This window comes from Ambystoma mexicanum, chromosome 11, assembly GCF_040938575.1.
Source record: "Ambystoma mexicanum isolate Mex_15411 chromosome 11, UKY_AmexF1_1, whole genome shotgun sequence".
NCBI lineage: Eukaryota > Metazoa > Chordata > Amphibia > Caudata > Ambystomatidae > Ambystoma > Ambystoma mexicanum.
Genome location: NC_090934.1, coordinates 574,240,635 through 574,260,851, shown reverse-complemented (window position 1 = coordinate 574,260,851; position 20,217 = coordinate 574,240,635). Strand labels below are relative to the sequence as shown.

The following is a 20,217-nucleotide window of genomic DNA, read 5'->3' as shown; positions in this document are numbered from 1 at the left end:
TTTGATGGAACCAGAAGCCAGACTCAGGGCACAGCAGTCTTCCTCAGGCCCCACGGGTGACCGCCTATGCTGCTGGTGAGACGTGGGAGATCCTGGATAACAGCGGGGTGGGTCTGCCCCTGCTTCGAGCCTCCACCGGTTGCTACTTCCTCGTCGTGGGTGGATGGGCTGCACACTGGTAGAGGGAGAGGAAGAGAGGAGCCCCGGCCAGGCGCCCACAGTCCCCCGTGTGCAGATCACCCACAATGAGGCCCCAGGGCGCCACACGGTCCCCCGCCGGGCTCCCCAGTGCCAGGGATGAGCGTGGGATGGTTCGGGCCGCTCAGTCAGGGGGTGTCCAGTTCCCCTGACTCATGCGGTTGCCGGGCTTCACTGTGGGAGGGAGGGAGCAGGGGTGCTAGGGGTGCTGGAGCATCCGAGGCAGTGCGGGTGCGCAAGCTGAATTAGTCCGGCGGCCAAGGCTGCTTTAGCTCGCCTGCACCTCCCCCTCAAGGCTGGCATATGGAATGTGAAGTGGCGGCCACCATCTTTTGGCCGCGTGGGTCCCGGTTGGGATTTCAGTTCATATCACGAAGATCAGACCACGGAGCAGGGCCAAGTTTGTGCGACGTCAGCTGAAGGGGTTCCCCCAGCTTGTCTTTAAATTGCAGCCATAAACGTGGTTCGGATCCGGCGATTCTTAGTGCGATGCACCGCGCCGAGCAGGAGCTCCTAAGGAGACTTGCCGATCGTGGCAGCTCCGAGCCACGCCCCCCGGAGCCACACCTTTTAAACAGTGGAACTAATCCAGCGACCACAGACACATCCCCCGCGTCAAGACTCACTCGAAGGAAGAACGATGCATCCTTCTCGAGGAAATTGCAACGCTGCTCCAAAATGACACCATAGAAGTCGTCCCGGCGAACCAGGTAAACAAGGGTATTTGTTCAACCTACTTCCTTGTGCCAAAGAAAATCTAACAATGTGCCCAGCATTAGACCTACGCCCTGCAAACACCTATAATCAAGCCACAAATGGTCTGCATGACTACGCTACAAGAAGTAATCCCTCTGATAAAGCGGTGAGACTACATGACAACAGTGGATATGAAAGATGCCTATTTTCATATTTCAATGTTCCCAGCGCACAGAAGATTCTTGCGGTTCAATATAGCAAACCAGCACTACCAATTCAAAGTGCTACCCTTCAGAATAGCATCCGCACCAAGGGTATTCGCAAAGGTACTGGCAGTGGTAGCTGCGTACCTGCGCAGGGAAGCAATCCCAGTGTACTCTTACCTGGACGACTGGCTGATTACAGGGGAGACTCCCCAAATTTGCGGGCAAAACATTCAAAGAACTATCAACTCTTTCAATTGGGCTCCTCAAATGTGAAGAAATCGAGCCTAGCGCCAAGCACAACCAAACAGTTCCTAGGAGCTGTAATGGACTCAAAAGAGGGGTCAGTCTTCCCGTCAGAGAAGAGTCCAAAATTACTGCGAATACCTCATTATCAGGCCGGCCGCCAAATAAGCATATGCAAAGCTATGCGTTTGCTAGGCATGATGGCATCTTGCATTTACCTGCTACCGCACTGACACACGCATCATTGTGCAACCCATGCAGGAATGGTTGGCAAAACGGTCTCATGCAAGCGGCCAGTGGGACGATCTAGTGGTCATTTTGCCAACACTGGTACAAAGCCTTCGCTGGTGGACAAGGGAAAATCTGTTGAAGGGGAAACCCTTCCACGATCCAGAAGTGCAGGTGATAGTTAAGACAGATGCGTCCATCGCCGGGTGGGGGGCTCATCACCTTCACCACACAGCACAAGGTCTGTGGACTCATGCCACGGCACAGAACCATACCAATCTGCTGGAACTGGTGGTGTTCAAGGCCCTTCAGGCATTCGAGATACACCTAGCAAACCAGTCGGTGCAAGTCCTCACGACGGCACTACTGCAATGTTTTACATCAACAAACGGGGGCGCACACGTTCTCCAAATCTTTCCAAACTAGCAAAACACATTTAGAAATGGTCACAAACAGAAAATATTCCTATCTTCAAAACACGTTCCAGGGGAACTCTACTCTAGCCGACTCACTGAGCAGAAATCCCCTACCAGAGCAACATGAGTGGCAACTAGACACAAAGGTCGTAGACCACCTCTTCTCTCAGTGGGATTTCCCCACGCTAGACTTGTTCGCTACGAGTGAAAACAAATAATGCCCAGACTTCACGTCCAGGTTCCCCCAGTCATGCTCCAAGGAGAATGCCCTATGGATGAACTGGTCATGGTGATTTGCTTACGCGTCTCCCCCCACCCTCCCTACTCCTCTCATGAACAAAGTGGTGAACAAGATCCACAAGGAGCAAGTGACACTCATCCTAGTTGCTCCTATGTGGGTAAACAGCCATGGCATCCACATTTGCGCAAACTGGCGATATGCGATTCCATCAAACTCCCGTGCCAGACCAATTTACTCACTCAACACACAGGGTTTAACAGTGCACCCGCAACCTCACTCGAACTTGGCAGCGCGAGTTCAGACATTTTAACCTACCACAGAGGTGTATGGATATCCTCAAGGAGGCACGAAAGACAAACACTAGACACTGTTATTTCAACAAGTGGAGGAGATTTGTAATTTGGTACCAGTCTAAACAAATATACCCCATAGAATATACCCCATCCCACATTCTAAACTATATGCTCCACTTGCTAGACTCTGGGTTGGTATTCAACTCTATAAAGGGCCACCTGGCGGCCTTGTCAGCTTACACCACCTCCCACAATAAGGTATTGTGGTGGAAGGTGCCGGTCATCAAAGCATTCATGGAGGGAATAAAGAGACTCCACCCTACAATTTCAAACCAACCGCCAGGATGGGATTTCAGTGTAGTACTCGCTAAGCACATGGGACCCCCTTTTGAGCCGATGCACAAGTTGAGTCTTAAACACCTGACTTGCAAGACTGCCTTCTTAGTGGCTATTACTTCCATAAGAAGAGTTAGTGAATTGCATGCATTGTCAGTGCAGGATCCTTTCTTTGTCATGCACAAAGACAAACAGGTTTTACGTACTCATCCTAGGTTCTCTCCTAAGTTTATCTCTAAATTTCATGTGAACCAGTCCATTGAGCTTCCAGAACCCAAAAAGCTCAGCTGAGGTAAAACTCCACACACTAGATATAAGGAGGGCGGTCCTTTACTATGTAAACAAGACAAGACCGCTAAGAAAAACAGACCAACTGTTTGTCTCCGTAGCCCCAGGCAGAGAAGGAGACCGCATTTCCAAAAATGCCATCTCCAGGTGGATAGTCGGATGCATACAACTGTGATATTCTCTGTCAAATAAGACACTGCCTTTCACGCCAACAACTCACTCCACAAGGAGCACAGGAGCTACACTGGCATTTATTGCAAATGTCCACTTAGATAGCATTTGCAAAGCATCTAGATGGAGCTCAGTACACACTTTCGCTCACACTACTGCATTGACACCCATTCCAAGACAGAGGTGGGACAAGCGGTTCTAAAACATCTGTTTGCCCATGAACCTTCTCACAACCCACCACCTTCTTCTATCACTGCTCGCTAATCTATGCACAGCATGTGATCTAAGCAGATTCCACAAGCCTCGGAAGTTATACATTACTCGCCGTAATCGTATTTCTGATGCTTGTATCTGCTTAGACTCGCATGCACCCACCCTTCCTCCCGTTGGTGAGCAGGTGCATGGATGCCTATGAGCTTGTCTTATACATATCTGCTTGGATATACCTGTTCTCACGCTACACTTCATGCTACCTCATGCGAGAAACAATCTGAGGGACCTTGACGCGTGAAGGACCATGGGTACAGTGGACGTCACACTAGGTTTAGTATTACTGGCACGCCCTGTCGACGTCCCTTTTTGAATTTCAAAAACAACTGTAATACTCTGCAGCTTCCACTAGATGTTGGCCTATGCACAGCATGTGAATCTAAGCACATACAAGCATCAGAAATACGATTATGGTGAGTAATGTATCCCATATATTGATACCCAAGTACCTGAACGTGTTAACTTGCACTGTAACCCTAGGTTCGGGAGATGTGAGGTCTCGTCTTGCACCCATCCCGCCAGCGGAAATATGCATGATTTTGCTCTGCTGTCCGCTATCCCTGATAACTTTTCGAAGTTATCTAGTACCTCCAGGTAGGATTCCTAATTGTCTTTGGGCTCCGAACGTACAGTAACATAATGTCTGCGTATAGTGACAAAACATGGTGTACTCCGTCTACCAGGAGGCCTGTGTTTCTGAACTCTTTTCTTAGGAACACTGCTAACGGTTCTAAGGCAAATATGTATAACATGGTGGACGAGGGTCATCCATGCTTGGTACCTCTCCGGATGTGAAATGGCTCCGACAGGTGCCTGCCCGTGCGCACTCTCGCTAATGGGCTAGAACAGAGAGTCTTGATCCATTTTTATAAATCCTTCTCCAATGCCAAACCTTCTCAGAGAGACGAATAACAATTCCCATTTAACAGAGTCAAACGCTTTGATTGCGTCCAATGCTACTACAGCGCACACCTCTTCCCATTCTGTCGTTTAGTCTATGGTTACGTGGAGTCTCTGAAGGTTCTCTGATGGCGCCCTACCAGGGACGTACCCTGTGTGTTCAGAGTGGATCAATTGCCCCATCACATTTTGAAGTCTAGTCGCCAAGACCGCCGTAAGTATCTTTGCATCATGATTAATCGGGGCTATCTGGTGGTATGACTCAGTTTCCCCTCTTTTACAGGTTTTAGAATTCTGATTATGGTGGACTCCTCCCCATTCTTGGGCTTGCTGCCTTCTTTGTATGCCCCTTCAAAGGTGTGTAGCAACTTCGGGGCTAGTTCCTCAACAAATTCTTTATGAAATTCGGCGGGCAGGCCATCCCCTCCTGGCATCTTTCCCGTGGGTAATGTGGCAATAACCTCTCACTTCCTCCATTCTAAGTGGGCTTATAGTTCTTCTGCCTGTACTATGGTTAGAGTTGGTTGGTCTATGTCTGCCAGAGTTTTGGCAATGTCCTGGCCTGTGGTGTCTTCCCTCTCTTCATATAGCCCTTCATACAATCTCTTAAAGTAGTTATTGATCTCACTTTGTGACTGCCATAGTTCCCCACACTCCTCTATTTCAGTGATCCCCTCCCGGCTATCAGCCCTATTGCATAGCCACGCTAATATCCTGCCCGGTTTGTTTCTTTGCCTGTGTAACTGCTCTGTATATCTGCCATAGCTATACCTACCCAGTGTTCCAGGCACTCCTGCCTTAATTGGATCGGGTTTTCCTCCGATTTCTCACTCACAGGGGGGTTATTTTCCTCTTTGATTTTTCGCTTCTGTGCCTGCTAGGTCTTGCTCTATTACTTTTCTGATCCCTCCACCTTGGTTTGGCAGCTCTCCTTACCACTATTTTAAAGGCATGCCATAGGGTCCCTTTGCTGTCTACGCTCTCCTCATTGGTGGTAAAGTACTCTTCTAATTGTTGTGCCTTTCCTTCCCAGAATGGTCCATCCCACAGGGTCTTGGCTCTGTCCCCACGTGGGTGTAGGGGCTGGTCTATTGCTTATTAACCATTCTACAAGTAAACAGGAGTGATCGATAGTGTTCTACCTTCATATGAGGCGGTTACAAACTCCCCCAGCTGGTCTAGTCCCGTAAAAACATAATCAATACGTGTGTAGCCTTTGTGTACTCTTGAACAGTAGGAGAACTTTTTTCGGTCCCATTATCCAACACCTAATGCCTTGCAATTCTAGGTTGTCTAATAATGTCCTCCAGACCCTTGCGGGTGGTGAGGGGGTTACCTTTGTCTCATCTGACCTGTCCAGTATTGGATTCAGGGTGCAATTAAAGCCCCCCCTACCCCAGATCCACATCATCCCTCGGTAGGGGGCCAGCCTTTTGTACAGGGAGTTCCGAAAAGTGACGGCGCCTTGGTTGGGAGCATATGTATTAATCGGGCACACTTCTGTCCTTCCCAGGAAGCCATGTATAATCGCCATCCTCTCCTCAGTGTCTGCATGTACCTCGATCTTTCCGGAAGGGGACAGTTGGGGCAATCCAGACCAGCACCCCTCTAGCTTAATTAGAATAGGCTGATCATGCCCTCTCCTGCCCCATTTCTGCAGGATCTTAGCCTGCCTTGCTGCTGTGAGGTGTCTCCTGTAGTAGTACTACTTGGATCCCTTTTCGCCTCATCTATGATGCTACCCTTATCCACTTGACAGTCATTTGGGCCCCATACATTCCAGGACAGTATTCTCAGTACTTCTGCCATTTCGGTTGCCACTGCACTCCATCCCCATATGGTTCCATTAAAGCCCTTTGGACTTGACCACCCTTGACCACCCTTCTGTGCCCTGGATTTACCAGTGTCATAAGTATATTCCTTCCAGCCATGTTTCAACAAGAACAACCTAAACAAATCTGTAACAAACCACCCATCAGAGTTCTTCTGTAGACGCTTAGTCACCAATTAGTCCAAGACAGCTAGGAGCCTGGTGGGTCAATACCCGCTGGTACCCAAAAAAAAAGAACTGGAAACTGTGTTTCCGCGGTCAGCTTCTTAGCCATCCGTCCTTGGTGTCCAGTTCCCAGAAGTAGGAAGAAAAAGAAACCAGGAAAAGAGTGAAAGGAGGGGTTTGTTCTGCTCCCATTTCTCTGCATTCTCTGGTGTCTCATCCACTCAGTGTCTCTCATATTGTGGCGTATCTACTCTCAGCCAGATGTCACGTACCGTTGTTCTCTGCAGCCATTGGTATCATTTTGTTCATGTACATCCACGTATTGGCCTCTTCAGGGGAATCAAAGAACCAGGTTTTCCCTGCGTGTATTTTCAGCTTTACCGGGTACAGTATCATATATTTCACTCCTTGCTGCCGCAGTCGATCTTTCAGCGGAATAAATTGACCTCTCGGTCTTTTAACCTGGAGGATGTAGTCCGGATAAATTGCTAGTCTGGCTGATCCTCAAATATCTTTGCGATGGTTGGTCTGGGTTGGGCCTCGGGGGAGGGTCGTCAGGTCAGTGCACTATGGGTTCTTTCCACGGTGAACCCTTGTGATAGTGATCCGGGGCCAATTTCATGGAGCAGCCTTTTTTCGATATGTGGTGGGGTCTCTGCCCTCTGCTCCTTCCGGCAGACCAGGACCCAGATGTTACTCCTTCGTGCCCTTCCCTCAGCCTCTGCCCGATCTTGTAGCATCTGTACCTTGTGTCCGATCTTGCACTGTCACCTGCAGATCCTTTGTGGTGGTCGCTAACTCGGCTACTTTTCCTTCTGTCTCCCCCACCCTGCCTGCCAGGTTCTGCATATCTTGTTGCAGGTAGCTGCAATTGCTTCTAGGACTCTGACCTCCGCTCCTGCCGTTGGTGTTTCGTGACTGTCTAGCACTGGTTGACCCACCGTCTCCCGAGGATCTTGATTATTGTCCCCTTTTTTGGCATATGCCTCCAAGGTAGTTTGCCTTGGTTTTGTGGGGATCTTCCTTCTATTCCCTGCCGGCATTGGTACCTCTTGTCCTGTCTCGTGCCCCTGCGCGTCTATTCTGCTGCTTGTTCTGTGCTGGCTGTGTCCCCGCCTACTCCGTTTGTGCTGGTGTCAGATGTCTCTTGGTGTCTTTTGCTCGGTTCTTTTCATTGGGCACTTTCCCTGCCGTTTTCCAGCCTTCCCATCTCCTTTTCGGAATGGCCAGCGAAATGTTGGGTCTCCCGCTGTGTGGTTATGGGAGGGGGAAGTGCCTATGCTGTTCTCGTGCCCTCCTTCTGTATTGCTTCGCAGTGTCTCCGCCGTGAGGGAGTGCCGGGATATCACTGTTGCCGGTCTGTGGGAGAGGGCTGCACTTGGCCCATGGCCGCCCGGATATTGCAGTCTTTTGGTGATGCTGCACTGTGTGCAGTTGGGCGCACCCACTCCACAGTGTAGCGCTTGTTCTGCGTCTTGCTTATCGACTTTTATCCATCAGCAGTGATTTTGGATACCGAGGCTTGAGCCTCATTACTCAATCTTCTCGGGTTGAGTATGTAGTCGTGGGTTTGTATTCTTCTTGGTCTGTGTGGTCTTGTCACAGGGTCTTCGCAGTGATGGGCCGCGGGTAGCGGTTGAAGGGGTTTGCAGTGGTGGCAGTGAGTCTTCTGATCAGAGGGTTCGGGTTCTGAGTTCCACAGTGTAGCAGGGCTCTGTGTCCTTTATAAGGTAGGCTTGCTGCGCATGCTCACCTGATCTTTCCTCCGCGTATCTTCCGTTGCTGATCCGCCTTCGCTCCTTGCTGCGCAGCTCCGTTCCGCCTTGCGGGGAGCATCGGGCGTGGGCGGGGCATTGTTGGCGGCTCCTATGTTCACTATGTTATGCACTGCAGGTCTCCTGTGCTTTCTGCTCACCCGTATCAGTCTCTGGTGGCGGCTGCTATCTTGGTCTTGGTCGCGCCTTCTATCCGTTACTCGGCTCTCCAGGAAGTTCGGTGCACACACTGCGCAGGACAGGGCTTGTTTTCCTAGTCTCCTGGTGCACCGCTCTTGTTGTGGGTCTGAATTGGCCACTTATGTTGCTTTTGGAGTGTTGAGAGCGCTTCTTCATGTCGGATTGTTATGGGAGCTCCGAGCCTGCACGTCCTTCTCACATCGCTGCTGGCCATGCCCCCTGCCCCCCGAAAATCAAGTATAGATACAGGAATGAATTGGCCACTGTAAAGAATTTCAAACGCACGTAATGACCTATAAATATAGGTGAATGTGCTAGATCTCAAAAATGGACGTTGAAAAGGGCCTCATTGTTTGCAGAGAAAGTTAATTTTACCAAACTATTGAAGATGCATCTATACATGTTTTTGGAGTTACAACCACCCATGGAGAGTGACTCACTATTTACTTTGATACACTAGAGCTTCGACCGAAGAGCAACTTTAATCCTACCTTCAACAACGTAGTTTGAAAATCAAGTCATCAAACAAATGAATAAGGTTAATTATAAGAAGAAATTTCCCAGTAACCGCTAAACCAACCAAACAAGGTTCAGCTAAGGATCCATGCTTGACCATCAAATCAGCTGATAAAGGCCGGGCTATAGTAGTTATGAACGCGGATTTCTACCATACTATCTGTCTGTTGACAATAAGATTGTTTAACTCATTAAAAACACATTGGAGATTGCTGAACAAAGTGGTTGGATAAACACCAAAACCAAGGCATTTTGAACGAACTCCTTTCCAATAACCCCAGTTTTCTACCCCTACCTGAAATCCAGACACATTCAACTGCACCATCATTTAGACCAATAGTAGCTGTATAATATAGTAGTGTATTTGGTCCATTGGCCATCTACATCGACAAAATACTACAACCTTTAATCCAATCAACAGATTACAACACTTGAAGTGCAGTCCTGCTCAGTCTCCAACACCGCCAGGGCCTAGCGCAAATCGTTAGCCGCCCATACTCAACCACCATCTGTAACCAGTGGTCCCGCGGCACTTATTTCTTTCTGCCTTCTGTATGCACCCTATGTTGATTCTCCTGTGTAAAACCCAACGTGTAATTCTCCTGTAACATGTTTCGCCTCGCTGTAACCAATGTAATACCAACTGTTTTACATGCCAATCTTGTTTGTATAGTTTTGCAAATCTTGCCTGTATAATTTTGTAACCTCTGTATAAGTTTAAAGCGCCCAGTTAACCCAGGGTCCGGTGCGCGGTATAAATAAACTAAACTAAGGGATACAGCACACTTTATAAACCACCTAGAAAGTTTGGAATCACTCCCATCTACTGGCATACTTTTCTCACTTGATGTGGGTAGTGTGTACACATCAATACTACTCCATGAAGGACTTCAGTTGAATGGTTCATCCTTACGGATGACAACATAAGGGCCAGTAGACAGTTCATTATCGAACTAATATGTATCATCTTTCACAATAGTTATTTCAGATTTAACAAATACTATGCTCAAATCTCTGGTACAGTCATGGGCTCAGCAATGGCACCAGCCTACGTGAACTTCTTCATGTATTACTTTGAGAAGACACTTATTGGAGAATTGGGATTGGCCGCACAACCTTTTTTGCTGGAAGAGATATATTGATATTTTTGGCATATGGTCTGGCACCAAAACCCAGCTCATGGATTTTGACAACTACCTCAACGAAGTCCATCCACGTACCAAGTTCACCATAGAGATTGGAGATCCCAATCTACATTTTCTAAATGTACAACTTAGAATGGCTGATACAGGTTTGGAAACTAACATCTACCACAAACCCACAGATGTTAATAATGTTCTACACTGCGCCAGTTTTCACCCACAGCACGTGGCTATCCTGAAAACCCTTTAGGATTCCAGCCCATTAGGCCTGGAGTTGGACAACCCTGTTCTAGCGCATACAACTAGATTGATCGGTCGTTGCATGCATTTTAGATTCCTGTATCTACACTTGATTTTCGACCTAAGGGATGTGCAACAGGTAACTGTATTCTCCACATTAATTTCTCGACATAGTCAAATTTTCTTAAATATCTAAAGAAGGCACCATCATTCTATTTTTTCCATAGTGCTTTCATCACCCACTCTACCCTTGCCATCTAGGCATGAGAAATGTTGATGTCCAAAGAAACTAGGTACATTAATTTTCACTTTATGCATGAAGCCGATGGCTCTTAACACAGAGGTACACAATCTACACAGAGAATGTTGTATTCCTCTTTACACTGCATGTAACTGCTCATTGTGCATTTTTGATGATTCACCAGTGCTGGCACATTTGGGTGGGCATAAACTGCCGACTGGAATCAAGACATTTAGTATAAATATCCATATATATATCATTTTTCGTTTTGAAAGCTTTATTCGGATAGACCTTTAGCAAAACATGACCATAAACCAATCATTTTATACATGATGATGGATACATAGGGATAAAACATGCACATAGTATAAAAGTTATACAAAGAAAAGCAGAACAGTCTGGCTGGACAAAGAGACCAGTCTCGTAACAACCTCCTAGCAATAAGGACTCTTCAGAGAAGAGAGCAAGAGCTTGCAGCCTCTCAACAGTGGCATGTACGTAATCACACAGTACCCACCAATCTGCTTCTTAAGAGACAGGCGCGATGCACGTATCTTGCCGTTGAAAAATAACCTTCCACTGCAAAGAACAGGTCAAAAACTGCATGGCATCACATGTATTTCTTATGTTCCGCTCCAACAAGATGGGCCAATATATATGTAGACGATTATAATTTGTCCATAGCGAGTAATACACTCCGTCTCACAGAATACGATAAAAAGACTGCCTGTGAATCCTTGAGATATGATATAGAGATTCTCTCGTATCTATGCTGTAATTCTCCAGAATCGTGAGACTATACTGAGATATTGTCATGCCATATTATATTGTACATTATTGAAATTGCACCTTATGAAGGGGAAACAGAATCCCGAAACGTGTTGTGCTGATGTCACCATATATCAAGAACTTTTAACCTGCTGGACCAGTGTGAGCTAAATCACTGATATTGCTGTTTTTGTGAAATGAATGAATGACGTATGTTAAACTTTGACAGGACTCAAACTATCTATAATCATATTGGCTGAACTTTCAGCTCAAGGTTTTGCAGGGGACTGGAGTATCCAACACTCTTGGATACTCTTTTTCTGTCTACATTGCATTTCCAACCTCATGTCAAGGTTGTACCACCTCCCCTGCACCCAAAACTATTTTCAAATAATGGGAATTGTTCGATTTGTATTAGAATTGAAGGTATGCACCTGTACTTGGTCGTTTTCTATACTTACGTTTCTGAGATCCAATGTACGTTTTAATTATACATTTGTGTGGACCATTACTCTAGTCTTACTAATACTTTTCGCCTGTAATCTTGTGTAACCCATTTTCACATTGCTACTAACAGGTGCCACCAGGTAAGCCGAGGAAAACTTACAATTTGCACACTACCTGGATAAACGGTTCAGTTACTCCTTTACTGACTTCTTCGTTATTAATTTGGATTGTTTTGTGTTGTTCATATTACCAACAAGCCTCTGAAAGTCTACTTTGTTCGGATTCCATTTGATAGAAAAGACACCTTATTATGTGTACTAGCTTTTTTGAATTTTTTTTTTAACACAGGCCATGGCCCAAAAGGACGACATGGAGGAGAGAATAACGACCCTTGAAAAGCGCTACCTCGCTGCACAGCGTGAGGCTACATCTGTGCACGACCTCAATGACAAACTCGAAAATGAGCTTGCCAATAAAGAATCCATGCATCGACAGGTATGCATATTTTGGTAACGTCTGAGAGGTTTTATTTTTGCATGGTAAATGCATGATCAAGTACAAGGTCCCATCTTGGCTGTAGTTATACTTACTGAAGTGATTTTCATACTAGCTATCTAGGTTATGGATGTATGCTTTTTCTTAGTGCCTGCTCCTTTAAAAAATATCCATATGTCCAAGTCAAAATGGTCATACCTAACTTTCGAACTATTGCTCCGGAATCTGTTCAGCTGCAGTTTAAAACATTCTACTGATTCTGATGAATAGTTCCTCTTATTTATGAAATTTTGATATTTGATGCTTTTCGGGGATCCTTTTGAAGAACAAAGTTAGTGTATGCTGCAATATGTTTTTGATGGGTTTGCAGTTATTCAGTCACTTAATTATTAATGGATCTGCTTCTTTTCTACCTTTTGACAGTTTTTGACTGTTATCTAACCTTTGTATATCCGAAAATATACATATCCTTTCTGTTAACACTTGTCTTTTAGGAAATATTTTCTTTTTGCTGTTTTCTTCCCTTATACATCTATGGGACACCTTACTTTTTGCTTTGAACCCTGTTCTGACTTTTTGGTGGTAAGTAAAGCGTTCTGCTTTATTTCTCTTGCCCTTTTGCTCATTCTTATGGGGAAACTGATTAGTCCCCAAGTCTAGCAGTACTGAGAGACTGTCTCCCTTTGAATTTCTTGCATTGTTGGAATTGCACACCAACTTAGTGCAGTTAGGATACTTTGTGTCCTTTAACTTTTTCTGCATTGGCTTTTTGATCACTATTACAATGTGCCCAGGATGAACTGGTGCCAGCTGATATTTTTCTACTGTGTCCTAGTAAGTTTCTTATTGCACTTCTGCATTTACTGCAAATGGCTACTAAGAGTTGCTAGCACACTAAGATGGCCGTATCATGAGTTTTTCGATTGTTCTTTGGCCTTCTTCCTGCTTTCTCAGGTCAGAACATGCCATATATGAAATGCCTTTTTCCTGTGAAAACTGTGGCTTCCGTGGGCCAATGGGCGGTTTGCTTGTGTGAACCCGGATATGGGGCCTTGGGGACTCTGTTCCCAGTACACATTTAGGGATTGAATGTTTGTTGCTGTGCAGACATTAAATGGTGCATATCTGTACCATTGGTGGGCTTGGGCATGTTCCCAACCATTCAAGAGATCATTTTTGGAGCCAAGTCCTCTACAAGGAAGAGCAGCTAACCTGAGGACAACCCCTGCAGCTGACCAGCAGGGCACAAAGTTCTGTCCCAAAATAACTCTTTCCTGACTTTGGTCGGCGCAGGCCTGGTCAAGGATCCCTTATGAGGATTATCTTTAGGATTGAGTGAGTTTGCTTACCTGGACTCTAACTTTCTGACCCTTATTAATCATAACCACTGGCATAGACATTCACTTAATAAACCTACCTATGAAGTATCTGTTTTGGAACTGGTGACATTTGGGCGCAAAGCCCCAAAACATCTTGGGTGTTTAAGGTTTTAAGAGATAAGGTAGCTGTTTTATGATTTTCCTGATGCGTCTTCTATTTTCTAATGCATCTGCAGGGTTCGGAATTAATAAATGATCAGAAGCTAAAACCAGCTCCTGGATGTCAGGCATCAGAGAGTAGGTAGGAGCTACCACTGGGCAACCAGTAGCGAGTATGCAGAATCTTACTGCTATATATGGGATACAATCTTCAACTTTTTGAACATTGTTCGATTCATTATGTTTAAATATGTACTAGATGTGTCCTAATTATTAACCTTCACAAATACTCAAGGTTAATTGTAAGGCACCAGCTGGCCCAGGAACCAGGCTTTCCTAGTCTAGACACACGGCTCCAAGCAATGTTGAACCATGCATCAGAGTACTTACCTATGTTGCACTTGTTGAATCAAATACTATTCTATATCTCCCAAGGGTGAATGGATATGTCTGTTTTATAGTGTTGGTGTAACAATATTTGACTACTTTTAATTGCTTAGTCTGTATTTTAGTGGCCTAATAACTGTATTTTTGTACTTGCCTGTCACACTGGAATTATTGGCGTTTCTCTATGTGGACCCTTTGTAGCCCTAGATCACTTTTACAACCTCTTGAGACTAAGCCTTGCCACTCTGCTACCTTAGCTTGATTCTGTTTGTCTAAACTCGCCCTCCCTGTTCACCATAGTAGGTTCCCCCTGCCAAAATCCTCCTCCAGGGCTGACTTCGGAAATTCTTCTTAACACTGTTAAACATGTATAAAAAAGTATTCAAGCATTTGGAGCCAGACAGTGGCTCCTTATCGGACTTAAAAAGGATGTATCTTTTGATACTAGGTTTTCAAACAATCCACATAATTGAAGTAGAAGTGTCCTTATAGTTGGACCACTCTCAGTGGTTCACTTCCACCCCTTTTTTGCTTATATCTGGGCATAGCTGTTTTTAAAATAAATAAAATACACGTAACCTTTCAAAAGATACTGCTTAATCATTTGCTAATTGAAAATACTAGATTGAAGTCCTTACATTTGCATTAGGTAGTCCTAAGTTATGTGTGTGTTGGATGGTACCTTTGCTGGCAGTGATAGCACTTCTTCTGTTCTATTGCATTGGGCTACTTCTCTTCTAAAATTTCTCCTGTTATTGAATTTCATTTAATACTTAATTCTGTATAACTGTTGCTATGATTTTTCAAAAAATTACATGCTGATATCTATACCAGACCTCCCCATGCATCTTGTGGGCTCTGCAGGATGGTTTGAATTAATCAGCACAGTGGTAAGCAAATACCTTATGGGTTATTGATTGTGCTTCAGCAATATCTTTATTCACCCCTTAAGTGTTTGGCTTATGCTGGCAGTAAAGACTTGACATTGGGCATCTTTCAGTAATAACGAACCTGCAAGAAATCTCAGGAAGGAGCCAGCAAAAGTTGAATGTAGAGGGCCACCCCCAACCCCCACTAATTGGATGCATGACAAAAGTTTGAAAAAGTTCTTCTTGCTGATTAGGAGCAGAGGCACCTACTCAGCCCTGACTATCACATATAATGTGAGGATCTGAATCCTTACCTGTTGAACTGTGGGTGTAAGTCCTGAAGTAGAGAAGATACATACATGAATAAGAATTGTGAAGCTTCACTATGAAAAAAAACAAATCTGCACGTTCACCACGACAGCATCAACCGTCTGCTTTATTTCTATACAACTGCAGAGAAAGAAATGCCTGACCTGAAAATATGGCCCCCAAACAGTTTTCCTGGGGTTTTTACAGGGATTTGCACAATGAAAATCATATGCTAGAAACATCCAGTCAGTTGCATTTAAACAATGTAATTCCTATTGGAGCATTCCTCGATCTTGAGCCATGGCTAAATGCAACATATTTTTCCTGTACAATTCTGTTCTTGCTACCCATGTGACACTAAACATTCGACGAGATCCCAAAGTCCATTACTTAGACGGGATGGAGTCCTACCTTGGTTTTGGAATTAAGAGAATTCTAAATATGGAGGAAAATAGGAATATGATAAATGTCAACCGTTACTCTCTATCAAGAAAATGTCATGCTTTCTTCCCAAAATATTTATTTATTTTTAATAGTTTCTGAATAAAATATCTCGTAAAATAGAGAAAAAATACATATTAAATACATTCATCACAATACTCTAAGAATACAATCAACAATAATGACAAAAACACACATAATCAATATTTTTTAAAACAATGTTCACATTCATTAATGGATGGATCAACCTATAGGGAAAGATCCTATTAGGTCAGGGTATAGATCGATCACGATCTCTAAGTACTTTTTAACAATCTAGGGTAATTCCTGGACTGTGGACTCGACATGTTTGTCCTCTAGGTGGTGGTGGGACTTTCTTCAGGAGTAATTATAGAGTAGTAAAAATCTTCTTTTATTGAAGTTTTGTTCACTGTAAAAGGAGCAACTGTTGACAGAGACCAGATGAGGAAAAAGAATCTGCGTTTTGGCTCATATTCTTTAAACACAATTAATGTGTAAGGAAAAATTCACGGTTTTATGAATTACCTGAATTTCCAAGTGTAGTTGGTCCTTCAATGGAGGAAAAACATGGCCTTATTAATTGGGCAATTTTTTCAGTAGGACGAATGATTCTTCCACAAACTCCTATAGTCAAATTAAGAAAATAGAGGGGACCGTTAGAAGGGCCTTCCAACCGTTAGACAATGGATCAGACTGTTCTCGTTAGCGGATTTGTTAAAAAATACTTTTCTTAGTTCTTGGTATTTGGTAAATATTCAGTAGGTTCTAAAAACGTACTATAGTTCTCACCAGATTGGGGAGTATCTCTTACCTCTGTTGGGCGAGGCTGGATCTCGAAAAATCTGTTTCTGTTAATAGCGATAGCTGCAGCACTTAACAATTAGGTCCAGTAGATGTAACTGGTTACTTCCAAAATTGTCTAGAAGCGGAGAAAATACAACAACCCCAAGGGATAAGTTTTGATCCGTTATTTGTGTGTACAGGGTAGTATAGTCATAGTTATCTATCTTGTAATCCCTTTGGGGTTAGCATGCCTCTCCCCTTTTGATTGTAATGGCGGAACAATCGTGGATTATATTTATCGCATCTGTTCAGTGCATTTGGGTTAATTTATGTTAGAATCTTATCTTTTTCGATTTTAAATATCAAAGGGTACCATTGCTTGGGTTTATTCATAATTACTCCTGTGAGAAGCTCTTTAGGGAGTCGGGAACATCAGAGATCACTGGTCGCACGTTTACCTGCATCAATATGTCGATCGTGTGCATTCTGGTCAGCGTTATCGCTAGGGTTGTGCCCCTCCTTTCTCTTGGGTTGACTCTGAATGCTGTCTAGATATCATGAGTTTCTTGTGGGTTCCTGAAGACATCGGAAAACGCCGGAAAAACGCCATGCCTTGGCTTCATCTTGAATTGCTTCAACTGCAATTTCCCGGTGTATTCTAATCTATAGGATAGTCCTTTGCTTTGTTAGTGTTTACCTTTGTTTTCTTTTTTTCGCTGTCTATTGGAAGTAGTAAGTAAACAAAGTTTAATAAACTGAATTGTCTCTTCTTAATGTAAGCACTGATCTATATCTTGATCTTGTTGTTTAAATATACTGGATTATTTAACAATTACATGTTCGTGCTGGTTTTGGCGAGCTAGTGTAAATCTGAAGCTGTAAATATCCAAACTGTATTGCAGGTACGGGAAATAAATACATACAAAGTTAAACTTTGAACCATTCACTGGACTCGTTGAGACCATCCTTGTCACTTTTAGTTAGAAAAATTAGCCTCTGCTCTTTTTCAAAGAGGATTTTGCTTTTGATGTTGTGGTTGTTCCCTTGTAACATCATTAGTACTGTCCATCTAAAGTCTTCAAAACTGTTTCATTTCAATAAAGTGTTTAACTATCGGGGCTGTAAGGACTTTATTTTTAAGGCAACTTTTATGTTCCTGCATTCTGACTTTTACTTTTCTATTTGTTTTTCCTATGTAATGTTTATTCTGATACTTGTTAATCTGCTTAGAATCACATGCTGTGCATATGGTCCGACATCCAGTGGTAACCGCAGAGTATTGCATCTTGTCTTTCAGGGACCGAAAGGGGACGTCTGCATAGGCGTGTCTGAAACACTATCCCTATCATGACGTGTGTAGTACCCAAAATCCCTCAGATAGTTTTTTTTCGCCCAGATAACTGGTCGCCCTATAGCGGAGCTCTTCATGAGACATTGTTTATCTTACCGATTTGTCGGTGTTATTCCGTGTTAAGTCCCTTCGCCATCAAGAACATCTTCGACGAAGACTACGGGGGAATCGTCTGCGGCTGTGGGTTCCGGCGCCTAAGATCCGGCGTTTGGACTTCCACGTGGTCGGGCCTTCTAGCCGGCCTACACAGTAGGGAGAGTGGGCTCGGGGTTTGCCATACTGTTATTATGTCTTTCCTCTTTTCCACTGCTTTCCTTTTTGGTCTGGTCACCCTTCCCTTCTGCTATGGAAAGGACTCAATTTAGATTCTGCCCTGTGTGTAGGGTCAGATATCCGTGGAAAGACGAGCACACGTCATGTAACGCTTGTCTCCCCCTAGACCACGACGAAAGGCGGTGTTCGGCGTGTAAACTCCTTAAACCTAAGACCCTTAGGGAGCGCCGGTTAAAGCGGTGGGCCGCGTACGGCATGTCACGCGTGGAGCTTCCTTCCCCCGCCGCGACACGAGCCGAAAGTGATGGGGGCACTTTGGATGTCCAAACGTCCAACGCGGACGTTATAGACCTTGAGGCGGACGCGTCTAGGTCCCCCACGCCCGTCCCGACCCTTCCAGGCTCGACTCCGGTCTTGCTACAGGGACCACACCCGGCAACAGGGGCGTACAATCGCACCGCACAAAGCACACAACCCATACGCTGTCCTCGACGTCGAAGAAGGCGAAAGCGCCAACGGGTCCGCTGGAACTTTCGGTGGGGCCCTCGGATCGGTCATATCCAAAGCCTTCCCCGCATCCGCAGCAGCGCATGACGACTGGGCATAGCAAACCCAGCAAGGGTGCTACTCCCCAAACTACACGCGCCGAAGTTTCAGAACAAGAAACTTTGACGGTTTCCAAGGCCCGTACAGGTCCTAAAACTAAAAGTAGGCCTCTACCCGAGAAGTCATCCGCTGTCCCTTCTAAAGCTGCGGAAAGAATTTCCACTGCCGACACATCATCGGAGGTGTTGTCTCTCGAAGATTCTGCAAATATCCGTAAGAGCATCAATACGATTGCTACGGCGGTTGGCCTAGTACCGGTTCCACCCACAGTTATGGGCCAATCCGCCAAAATGCTTTCCACGGATTTGGAAGACGATACCGAAAACTTTTACGAAGAAAGTCAAACACCCCTCTCAAGCGTCCGGGGGAGATCCTCTCAACGCCTTATGGCGGAGAATACGGCTCCTACGCAACTAGGCCCTTTTGGATCTTCCAAATGGACCACGGAGCAATTCGAAGGGTGTATGGATCGGCTGGAGCAATATTTCAGAGCTTCTGAGCAGCCTCGGTCGAAAAAGGCTCAGGTAGACCCTAGCCCTCAAACACAAGATGCCCAACACCTAGATGTCCAACACCAAGTCGACTACCAGGAAGATGTCCAGATGGACACTTATAGAGACATCTATACGGAAGAAGAGGAGTCCTCTTTTCTTGACAACTATGAGGAAGACCAAGAAGCAACGGACGACTGGGATGGCGTCCAACAGGAGGATCAGAACTCTGATATCGTTTGCCTCGACTCTCCCCCATCCACCCCGATTCAACAAGCCTCCCCGGTGGATGATCAAATGGCTTTCAACACCATGTTGAAAAAAGCAGCAGAATTCTTTGATTGCCACGCTTGAAGCCTTGCCCGAACAAGATTTCGCGGAAGACATTATTAATGAAAATCCTCTGGCAAGCCAGTCTATTCCTCTCTTGAGCTCGGTAAAAAGACGACTGGCTCCGTCTTTACTCACACCCGCTCAGACTTGGGCTGTGAACCCAAGGGTCGAAACTTTTCCGGCCCTCCCCCACCGACCCGCTATACATTAAAGGACATGCGGTCCCAGACTCGCTGGTGGTGACCAACACTCGTAAGAGAGCAGTGTTTCCCCTTCCCACCGGAGACTCACCCCCGGACAGGGAGTCCAAAAGGTTGTATGCCTTGGGCAAACGGGTTACGTCAGCGGCGGCGTATACCATCAGGATTGCTAATAACACTACGTTACTAGCAAGCTACGCCGACGCCCAATGGAACCAACTTCAGGAAGGCCTCCAAGAGGTTCCAGAACCAACCAGAGCCAAGCTATTCGCCGCTGTCTTGGAAGGCAAACTTGCCAATCAAAATGCGGTAAAGAATACCCTGGACACCGCAGAGACAGCAGGCAGGTCTCTTGCACAGGGTACTCTCTTAAAGAGACATGCGTGGCT

The 20,217-nt window shown here is 45.3% G+C and overlaps 1 protein-coding gene across 15 annotated transcripts in view; it reads left to right on the top strand.

Annotated features, from left to right (window-relative positions):
• PPFIA1 (PTPRF interacting protein alpha 1) overlaps positions 1-20,217 on the top strand; it is a 1,842,515-nt gene that overhangs the window by 742,765 nt on the left and 1,079,533 nt on the right. For all 15 annotated transcript variants that reach the window (XM_069623437.1, XM_069623430.1, XM_069623431.1 and 12 more), the window contains one exon: positions 12,140-12,286. In XM_069623437.1, coding sequence (XP_069479538.1) covers positions 12,140-12,286 — 147 coding nt within the window. The remainder of the gene's footprint in view (positions 1-12,139; positions 12,287-20,217) is intronic.